The sequence below is a fragment of the Sturnus vulgaris genome, unplaced genomic scaffold (assembly GCF_052056855.1).
Source record: "Sturnus vulgaris isolate bStuVul1 unplaced genomic scaffold, bStuVul1.hap1 Scaffold_1101, whole genome shotgun sequence".
In the NCBI taxonomy this organism is placed as follows: Eukaryota; Metazoa; Chordata; class Aves; order Passeriformes; family Sturnidae; genus Sturnus; species Sturnus vulgaris.
In genome coordinates this window covers 1-11,092 of record NW_028276008.1, presented here as the reverse complement: position 1 = coordinate 11,092, position 11,092 = coordinate 1, and the positions used below count along the sequence as shown (strand labels likewise).

The following is an 11,092-nucleotide window of genomic DNA, read 5'->3' as shown; positions in this document are numbered from 1 at the left end:
CCTCCCCCAAAACGGAGGGACCCCCAAAACCGCGCCCCCTCCCCAAAACAAATCCCCTCCCCCCCCCAAATCAACCCCTTTGGGTGGGGCTGAAAATTCCCCACAAGCGCGACCCCCCCCCCCAAAATAAAACCCCATAATTTGGGGGGTGACCCCATAATTTGGGGAGGGGTCCCCCCAAAATGCCAGGCAGGGGGGGGGAGGGGCTGTGAAGCGCCTTTATTGATCCGCTGCGCCGGGGGGGGGGGGGGGGGTCGGACGGATGTGGGACCCCTCCCCCCGGCCCCCAATTTTATTTTATTTTATTTTTTTTTTTTTTTTGGGGGGGGGGGGAGGGGGGTGGAGTGTGAGTATGGGGGGGGGGGAGGGGCTGCTCCCCCAAAACCCCCCTCCCCAAAAAAAACAAACAGCGAGTGTGTGTGTGGGGGGGGAGGGGCGGGGGCTCCCCAATTTTCTCGCGAGGCACTGAAAATAAGGCGGGGGGGGGGGAGGGGAGGAAAAATTTTTGGGGGACCCCCCCCCTCTCCCCCCAAATCCCCCACCCCCCCCTCCCCCCAATTTCCTGCGGGGGCCGAGCCTGAGGAAGCGCTGGGTGGGGGAGGGGATGTGCCTGAAGCCCCCTCCCCCAATTCTTTTTTTTGTTTTGTTTTGGGGGGGTTTTTTTTGGGGATTTTTTTGGGGGGTTTTTTTTGGGGAGGGGTCGGGGGTCAGTTGCGGGTCGGGGGGAGCCCGGGGGGGCTCGGGGGGCGCCGGATGTTGGCGCGGTCTTTGGCCGCCTCCTCTTCCTCGTCGTAGCGCTCGTCCTCGTCGTCGTCGCTGTGTCGGGGGCTCGAGAGTCGCGACAGAGCCGGGGAGGGGGGGACAGAGGCGGGCCGGGGGTACCGGAAACCCTGGCACGGGGGAAGAAAAATAAAAAATTAGAAATTAAAAAAAATTAAAAAAAAAAAAAATTTTAAAAAATTAAAAATGAAAAAAAATAAAAACTAAAAAAATTAAAAATTAAAAAAATAAAAGTTAAAATAATTAAAAATTAAAAATTGTTAAAAACTAAAAATTAACTAAAATAAAATATATTAAAAAAAATGAAATGAAATGAAATGAAATGAAATAAAATAAAATAAAATATAAAAAATTTGGGGTGGGAGAGTCGCGACAGAGCCGGGGAGGGCGGGACAGAGGTGGGCCGGGGGGTACCGGAAACCCTGGGGGGAATTAAAAATAAAAATTAGAAATTAAAAAAAATAATAAAAAAAAAAATTAAAAAAAATTAAAAATGAAAAAAAATTAAAAATTTAAAAAAAAAAATTAAAAAAATAAAAATAAAAAAAATTAAAATAATTAAAAATTAGAAATTATTAAAAACTAAAAAATAACTAAAGTAAAAGATATAAAATAAAAAAAAATAAAATAAAATATAAAAAAGGAAAAAAAAAAAAAATAAAAAATTTGGGGTGGGAGAGTCGCGACAGAGCCGGGGAGGGGGGGACAGAGGCGGGCCGGGGGTAACGGAAACCCTGGGGGGAAGAAAAAATTAAAAAACTAGAAATTAAAAATTAAAAAAAAAAAAATAATAAAAAAAAAAAATAATTTAAAAAATACAAGTTAAAAGAATTAAAAACTAAAAGAAAAATTAAAAAAATAAAAGTTAAAAGAATTAAAAATTAAAAATTATTAAAAACTAAAAAATAAATAAAGTAAAAGATATAAAACAAAACAAATAAAATAAAATAAAGGAAAGAAAAAAATAAAAAATTTGGGGTGGGAGAGTCGCGACAGAGCCGGGGAGGGGGGGAGCGAGGCGGGGCGGGGGGAGCGGAAACCCGGGGGGGAAGGGAAATAAAATTAAAAAAAAAACAAAACAAAACAAACAAACAAAAAAAACCCAAAAAAACCAAAAAACCCCACGGGATTTTGGGGTCATTTTTGGGGCAATTTTTGGGGTCATTTTTGGGTCGTTTTTGGGGCCATTTTTGGGTTTTGGGGTCATTTTTGGGGTTTTTGGGGTCGTTTTTGGGGTCATTTTGGGGTCATTTTTGGGGGTTTTTGGGGTCGTTTTTGGGGTCATTTTTGCGGTCATTTTGGGGTAATTTTTGGGGTTTTGGGTTAATTTTTGGGGTCATTTTTGGGGTCATTTTTTGGGTTTTGGGGTCATTTTGGGGGTAATTTTCGGGGTCATTTTTGGGGTAGCTTTTTGGGGTCATTTTTTTGGGGGTTTGGGGTAGTTTTTTGGGGTCGTTTTTGGGGTCACTCACAGCCGCGGCCTCGGGGGGTTCGTAGGTGAAGCTCTCGGGGAAGGCTTTGGCCAGGGCCATGCGCCGGGCAAAGGTGTAATACTGGGGGAGGGGGATCCGGGTCACGAGACCCCCGGAGACCCCCGGAGACCCCCCTGGAACCTCCAGAGATCCCCAAGGACCCCCAGAGACCCCCGGAGATCCTCCAGGGACCCCCCTGGAACCCTCGGAGACCCCCCTGGAACCTCCAGAGACCCCCGGAGACCTCCAGAGACTCCCCTGGATCCTCCAGGGACCCCCGGAGACCCCCAGGGACGCCCCTGGATTCCCCAGAGATCCCCAAGGACCCCCCTGGAACCCCCCAGTGACCCCACTGGATCCTCCAGAGACCCCCAGAGATCCCCAGAGACCCCCCTGGAATTCCCCAGAGACCCCCCAGAGACCCCCCCGGATCCCCCAGAGATCCCCTAGAGACCCCCAGGGACCCCCAGAGACCCCCTGGATCCTCCAGAGACCTCCCAGAGACCCCCAGAGATTCCCAGAGACTCCCTGGATTCCTCCAGAGACCCCCTAGAGACCCCCGGGGACCCCCAGAGACCCCCTGGATCCTCCAGAGACCCCCAGAGATGCCCCCAAACCCCTCTGAGACGCTTCCAAACCTTCAGGAACTCCTCCAAGACCCCCAAGAGATGCCCCCAAATCCCCAAGAAGCGTCTCCAGGACACCTTGTACGACCCCCAGGACCCCCAGAGACCTCCAGAGTGACCCCCAGGACCCTCAAAATGACCCCAAACCCCTCTGAGATGCCCCCAAAGCCTCCAACCCCCCCCCAAGGAACTTCTTTAGGAACTCCAGGAACTCCTTCAAGACTCAAAGAGTGACTCCAAACCCCTCTGAAATGCCCCCAAATCCCCAAGGAGCCTCTCCAGGACATTTTGTACGACCCCCAGGACCCCCAGAGCTACCCCCAGGACCCCCAGAGTGACCCCCAGGACCCCCAGAGTGACCCCCCCCGGGACTCCCCGGACCCCCCCTCACCCTGCCCAGGTATTTCCAGTCGAGCAGGGTCGGACAGGCGCTCGGTGCGGTTGCGCTGCACGATGCGCTGCCAACCCCCCCGAGACCCCCAGAGACCCCCCGAGACCCCCAGAGTGACCCCCCGGACCCCCCCGGGACTCCCCGGGACCCCCTCACCCTGCCCAGGTATTTCCAGTCGAGCAGGTCGGACAGGCGCTCGGTGCGGTTGCGCTGCACGATGCGCTGCCAACCCCCCCGAGACCCCCAGAGACCCCCCAGAGACCCCCAGAGTGACCCCCCCGGGACCCCCCGGACCCCCCCTCACCCTGCCCAGGTATTTCCAGTCGAGCAGGTCGGACAGGCGCTCGGTGCGGTTGCGCTGCACGATGCGCTGGCGCCGGCTCTGCTGGCAGAAGCCGTACAGGAACGCCGTGAGCTGAGCACACGACTCCTCCGGGGCTCGGAACCGCCGGTCCACGATGTAGATACCTGAGGGGACAATGACAGCGACATGGGGACACGATGTAAATACCTGAGGGGACAATGACAGGGACGGCGACATGGGGACACGATGTAGATACCTGAGGGGACAATGACAGGGACAGCGACATGGGGACACGATGTAAATACCTGAGGGGGACAGCGACGGCGACATGGGGACATGGGGACAGGGACAGGGACAGGGACATGGGGACATGGGGACAGGGACATGGGGACAGCGACATGGGGACAGGGACATGGGGACAGCGACATGGGGACATGGGGACAGGGACATGGGGACATGGACAGGGACATGGGGACAGCGACATGGGGACATGGGGACATGGGGACATGGGGATACAGGGCATGGAACCGCCGGTCCACGATGTAGATACCTGAGGGGACAGCGACGGCGACATGGGGACATGGGGACAGCAACGGCGACATGGGGACAGGGACAGGGACAATGACAGCGACATGGGGACAGCGACAGGGACAGGGATATGGGGACAGGGACATGGGGACAGGGACAGCGACAGGGACATGGGGACAGGGACACGGGGACAGGGACACGGGGACAGGGACACAGTGACCCCGGTGGTCACTCAGTCAGGGACAGGGGACACGGGGACATGAGGGAGGGGGAACCCCTCAGGGAACCAGAGACCCCAAAGAATCGTCAGGGACACCGAGAACCAGGGATTGGGGACCCCCCCCCCAGGTGTTTGAGGACCCCCCCCAGGTGTCCGGTGACCCCCCCAGGTGTCCGGTGACCCCCCCCCCAGTTTTTGGGGACCCCCAGCACTGACCGTAGGCCGAGGGGTCAGCGATGTGCTCCTCCATGAAGCAGCCGAACCCCGACAGGTTGGTGGAGACGCTGGGGATGCCCATGACCGTGCACTCGGCTGGGGGAAGGGCAAATTTGGGTCACCCCCAAAAAATTTGGGGTCCCAGGTACCTCGGGGACCCCCCAAAAAAGGGCGGCTCCTACCCGGGGTGTAGCCCCAGGGCTCGTAGTAGGAGGGGAAGACGCCCAGGTGGCAACCGCGGACGAATTCCTCGTAGTCCACGGGCAGGAGGGGGCTGGTGGAGGACAGGAACTCGGGGTGGAAGATGATCTGCCAGGGGAAACGGGGGTGTGAACCCCGAAATCCTGTGCTGGACCCCGAAATTCCCTCCCAGAACCCAAAATCCTGTGCTGGACCCCGAAATCCTGTGCTGGACCCTGAAATTCCCATCCCAGAACCCAAAATCCTGTGCTGGACCCCGAAATCCTGTGCTGGACCCTGAAATTCCCAGCCCCAGAACCCAAAATCCTGCTCGGGACCCCGAAATTCCCAGCCCAGAACTCTGAAATTCCCATCCCCAGAACCCAAAATCCTGCTCGGGACCCCCAAAATCCTGAGCTGGACGCTGAAATTCCCACCCTAAAACCACAAAATTCTGCTCTGGACCCCGAAATTCCCTCCCAGAACCCCGAAATCCTGCACTGGATCCCGAAATTCCCTCCCAGAACCCCGAAATCCTGCACTGGATCCCGAAATTCCCAGCCCAGAACCCAAAATCCTGCTCTGGACCCCAAAATCCTGAGCTGGACCCCGAAATTCCCACCCCAGAACACCAAAATCCTGCTCGGGACCCCAAAATCCAAATTCCCCCCGCCCCCTTCACCCAAAATATTCCCTCGGCCTCAAAATTCCCTTCCTGAACCCCAAATCCCTCCCTGAAGACCCCCCAAAACCCCCCCAAAACCCCCCAAACCCCCCAAACCCCACATCCCCCCGATGTCCCCAATGTCCCTCAATGTCCCCAGGTGTCCCCAGGTGTCCCCAGAGCCACCTTGACCCTGTCGTTGCTGCTGTTGAAGAGGCCCAAAACCCCCCCAAAACCCCAATGAAACCCCCCAAACCCCCCAAACCCCACATCCCCCGATGTCCCCACGTGTCCCCCGATGTCCCCACGTGTCCCTCAATGCCCCCAGGTGTCCCCAGGTGTCCCCAGGTGTCCCCAGGTGTCCCCAATGTCACCTTGACCCTGTCGTTGCTGCTGTTGAAGAGGCCCAAAACCCCCCCAAACCCCCAAACCCCACATCCCCCGATGTCCCCACGTGTCCCCCGATGTCCCCACGTGTCCCCCAATGTCCCCACGTGTCCCTCAATGTCCCCAGGTGTCCCCAGGTGTCCCCAGGTGTCCCCAATGTCACCTTAACCCTGTCGTTGCTGCTGTTGAAGAGGCCGATCCTGCGGATCGTGGTCAGGATGGGGTCGGTGGCGTCGTCCAGCATGTTGTGTGTGCACACGGGGGGGAACGACTGGCGCTGCCAAGCGGGATTTGGGGGGGGTCAGGACCCCCAAATCCACCCCCACCCCAAAAAAGGGACACCCAGGAACCCCCCAAAATTTTTTTGTCCCCGAAAAAACGGCACCAAGGAACCCCCAAAATCTTTTTTATCCCCAAAAGTCGGCACCCAGGAGCATTCAAATTCCCACCCTATTCCTCAAATTTTCACCCCAAAAAGGGAGAAATACCCCAAAATCTTTCCCAAAAAACGGGGGACCCCTTAATTGTCCCCACACCCCAAAAAAGGGACACCCAGGAACCCCCAAACCTTTTTTATCCCCAAAAATCGGCACCCAGGAGCATCAAATTCCAGTTCTTGTCCTCAAATTTTCACCCCCCAAAAGGGAGAAATACCCCAAAATCTTCCCCCAAAAATGGGGGACCCCTTAATTGTCCCCACACCCCAAAAAAGGGACACCCAGGAACCCCTAAATCTTTTTTATCCCCCAAAAATCGGCACCCAGGAGCACCAAATTCCAGTTCTTGTCCTCAAATTTTCACCCCAAAAAGGCACCAGGAACCCCAAAATCTTCCCAAATACAAAGGGGGGACCCAGGACCCCATAATTGTCCCCCCACCCCAAAAAGGGACACCAGGAACCCCCAAAATCTTTTTTATCCCCAAAAATCGGCACCCAAAAGACTCAAATTCCCACCCTATTCCCAAATTTTCACCCCAAAAAGGGAGAAATACCCCAAAATCTTTCCCAAAAAACGGGGGACCCCTTAATTGTCCCCACACCCCAAAAAAGGGACACCCAGGAACCCCCCAAAAATTTTTTGTCCCCAAAAAACGGCACCAAGGAACCCCCAAAATCTTTTTTATCCCCAAAAGTCGGCACCCAGGAGCATCAAATTCCCACCCTATTCCTCAAATTTTCACCCCAAAAAGGGAAGAAAATACCCCAAAATCTTCCCCAAAAAAATGGGGGACCCCTTAATTGTCCCCACACCCCCAAAAAAGGGACACCCAGGAACCCCCCAAAAATTTTTTGTCCCCAAAAATCGGCACCAAGGAACCCCCAAATCTTCACTACCCCCCCAAAAATCGGCACCCAGGAGCATCAAATTCCAGTTCTTGTCCTCAAATTTTCACCCCCAAAAAGGGAGAAATACCCCAAAATCTTCCCCAAAAAACGGGGGACCCCTTAATTGTCCCCCCCACCCCAAAAAAGGGACACCCAGGAACCCCAAAATCTTTTTTATCCCCAAAAATCGGCACCCAAAAGACTCAAATTCCCGCCCTATTTCCCAAATTTTCACCCCCAAAAAGGGCACCAGGAATCCCCTAAATCTTCCCCCCCCAAAAACTGGGTCCCAGTCCCCCAAAAAAGGGGTCTCAGGTTTCCAAAAAAGGGTCAAACCCCCCCAAAAAAGGGGATCCCACCCCCCAAAAAAGGGTCAAACCCCCCAAAATGGGGTCCCAGACCCCAAAAAAAGGGAGTCCCACCCCCCAAAAAGGATCTCACCCCCTAAAAAAAGGGGTCCCAGATCCCAAAAAGGGGGTCCCAGATGCCAAAATGTGGGGTCCCAGCCCCCCAAAAAAAGGGGATCCTAGCCCCCAAAAAAGGATCAAATCCCCACAAATGGGGTCCCCAGCCCCCCAAAAAGGGTCCCACCCCCCTAAAAAGAGGTCCCACCCCCCAAAAAAGGGTCCAAACCCCCCCAAAAAGGGGATCCCACCCCCCCAAAAAGGGGTCCCAGCCCCCCAAAAAGGGGATCCCACCCCCCAAAAAAGGGTCAAACCCCCCCAAAATGGGGTCCCAGATCCCAAAAAAGGATCTCACTCCCTAAAAAAGGGGTCCCAGATGCCAAAACGTGGGGTCCCAGCCCCCCAAAAAAGGCTCCCAGCCCCTAAAAAAAGGGTCCCAGCCCCCCAAAAAGGGGGTCCCACCCCCCAAAAAGGGTCCCAGCCCCCAAAAAAGGGTCAAACCCCCCAAAAAGGGGTCCCACCCCCCAAAAAAAGCACCTGCGTGGCGAAGATCGCCCTCTTCATCATGGTGAAATCCTCCCTGTCCAGCATCTTGTTCATGTCCGGGAGGTTCCCCCTGGAATTTTTTTGGGGGGCAGGGGGAGGGTCAGGAGACCCCTCCCCAATCCACAGGGGTCCCCCAAAATTTTTTGGGATTTTTTTTGGGGTTTTTTTTGGGGGGTTCTTACACGAGCAGAGACTCGTAGAGCTTCTTCCCGAATTTCTCCTTCACGGCGTTGGCCGTGTCCCTGTGGGGGGGGGGTCAGAATTTGGGGGGATTTTTGGGGTCCCCAGGGTGGATTTTGGGGTCCCTGGGGGATTTTTGGGGGGTCCTGGGGGGTTTTAGGGGATCCTTGGGGGGGTTTATGGGGTTTTGGGGAGGGTCCCTGGGGGTTTTTTTGGGAGGGTTGGGAGCTCTTGGGTGGTTTTTTGGGGGGATTTTGGGGGTCCCTGTGGATTTTTGGGGTCCCCAGGGTGGATTTTGGGGGGTGCTGGGGGGTTTTGGGGGGTCCCCAGGGTGGATTTTGGGGTCCTTGGGGGATTTTTGGGGGGTCCTTGGGGGATTTTTGGGGGTCCCCAGGGTGGATTTTGGGGTCTTTGGGGATTTTTGGGGGGTCCTGGGGGGTTTTAGGGGATCCTTGGGGGGGTTTATGGGGTTTGGGAATTCCTGAGTGATTTTTGGGTGAATTTTTGGGGATTTTTGGGTATTTTTGGGGGATTTTTGGGGTATTTTTGGGTGGATTTTGGGGTTTTTGGGGGTGGATTTGGGGCCGGATTTTTTTGCTTTTTGGGATATTTTTGGGAGATTTTTGGGGTTATTTTGGGTTATTTTTGGGGACATTTTTGGGATATTTTGGGGATATTTTTGGGGATATTTTGGGTTATTTTGGGGGTATTTTGGGGGTATTTTTGGGGTTATTTTGGGATATTTTGGGTTATTTTGGGGGCATTTTGGGGGTATTTTTGGGTTATTTTGGGGATATTTTGGGTTATTTTTGGGATATTTTTGGGGTTATTTTGGGGATATTTTTGGGATATTTTTGGGATATTTTGGGTTATTTTTGGGGTTATTTTGGGGATATTTTGGGTTATTTTTGGGCTATTTTGGGGCATTTTTGGGGATATTTTTGGGGTTATTTTGGGGTTATTTTGGTTATTTTTGGATTATTTTGGGGTTATTTTGGGGATATTTCTGGGCTATTTTGGGGTAATTTTGGGGTATTTTTGGGGATATTTTGGGGATATTTTTAGGATGTTTTGGGGATATTTTGGGTTATTTTTGGGCTATTTTGGGGCATTTTTGGGGATATTTTTGGGCTATTTTGGGATATTTTTGGGATATTTTTTGGGATATTTTTGGCATATTTTTGGGTTATTTTTGGGGATATTTTTGGGGATATTTTGGGTTATTTTTGGGGATATTTTGGGCATTTTTGGGGATATTTTTGGGGTTATTTTTGGGCTATTTTGGGGTTATTTTGGGGATATTTTTGGGGGTTATTTTGGGGTTATTTTGGGGATATTTCTGGGATATTTTGGGGATATTTTGGGGATATTTTTGGGGATATTTTTGGGCTATTTTGGGGTTATTTTTGGGGATATTTTGGGGATATTTTTAGGATATTTTGGGGATATTTTTGGGGATTTTTGGGTTATTTTTGGGGATATTTTTGGGTTATTTGGGGCTCTTTTGGGCTATTTTGGGGTCCCACCAGAGCTGCTTGCGCACGGCCTGGCCCTTGAGCGACTCCACGTTGAAGTTGTTGGTCCTGGCTGGCATGATGAAAAACGCCACCACTGTCACCTCGCTGCCATTCACCTGCGGGGCACAAATGTCACCTGGGGGGGCCAAAATGTCACCTGGGGGGCACAAATGTCACCTGGGGGCACAAATGTCACCTGGGGGGGCCAAATGTCACCTGGGGGGTCACAAATGTCACCTGGGGGGGTCACAAATGTCACCTGGGGGGCCAAAATGTCACCTGGGGGGCACAAATGTCACCTGGGGGCACAAATGTCACCTGCGGGCACAAATGTCACCTGGGGGGCACAAATGTCACCTGGGGGGGCCTCAAATGTCACCTGGGGGGTCTCAAATGTCACCTGGGGGGCCCAAATGTCACCTGGGGGGCACAAAATGTCACCTGGGGGGCCAAATGTCACCTGGGGGGGCCAAATGTCACCTGGGGGCCACAAATGTCACCTGGGGGGTCACAAATGTCACCTGGGGGGTCACAAATGTCACCTGGGGGTCCCCCTAAAGTCCCCAAATGTCCCCAAAATTCTCTGCGGAGTCCCCGACCCCAAATGTTCCCAAATGTCCCCAGTGTCCCCAGGTGTGTCCCCATGTGTGTCCCAGGTGTGCCCAGGTGTGTCCCCAGGTGTGTCCCCATTGTCCCCAGGTGTGTCCCCATTGTCCCCAGGTGTGTCCCAGGTGTGTCCCAGGTGTGTCCCCAGGTGTCCCCAGGTGTCCCAGGTGTGTCCCCAGGTGTCCCAGGTGTGTCCCCAGGTGTGTCCCAGGTGTGTCCCCAGGTGTGTCCCCATTGTCCCCAGCTGTCCCCAGGTGTCCCAGGTGTGTCCCAGGTGTGCCCAGGTGTGCCCAGGTGTATCCCCATTGTCCCCAGGTGTCCCAGGTGTGTCCCAGGTGTCCCAGCTGTCCCCAGGTGTCCCAGCTGTGTCCCAGCTGTGTCCCAGGTGTCCCAGGTGTGTCCCATCTGTCCCCAGGTGTCCCATCTGTCCCCAGCTGTCCCAGGTGTCCCAGGTGTCCCCATTGTCCCCAGCTGTCCCCAGCTGTCCCCAGGTGTGTCCCAGGTGTGTCCCCATTGTCCCCAAGGTGTCCCCAGCTGTCCCCAGGTGTCCCAGGTGTGTCACCCTCAGCAGGTAGTTGAGCCTGGCCAGCGCCTCCAGGAAAATGTCGGCGCCTTTGTTGGAGAATTCGTAACGGCCGGCGATGAAGAAGAACAGAGTCTTGTCCAGGTCAAAATCCAGGTGTCTGCGGGGGAGAACTCACCTGAGCACCCCAAAACACACCTGGGGAACCCCAAAACCACCGA

General features: G+C 53.8%; 1 protein-coding gene across 1 annotated transcript; it reads right to left on the bottom strand.

Moving 5' to 3' along the window:
- Window positions 1-548: 548 nt before the first annotated feature.
- LOC148219459 (glycogen [starch] synthase, muscle-like) lies at window positions 549-11,031 on the bottom strand (the record flags this gene model as incomplete). Its single annotated transcript, XM_088157568.1, is given in 10 exon segments — window positions 549-890; window positions 2,253-2,333; window positions 3,574-3,737; window positions 4,538-4,633; window positions 4,720-4,846; window positions 5,932-6,045; window positions 8,037-8,115; window positions 8,228-8,287; window positions 9,752-9,858; window positions 10,911-11,031. Coding segments are annotated over 10 exon segments (1,132 nt in total), but the record flags the coding sequence as incomplete, so codon positions are not given.
- Window positions 11,032-11,092: the final 61 nt, after the last annotated feature.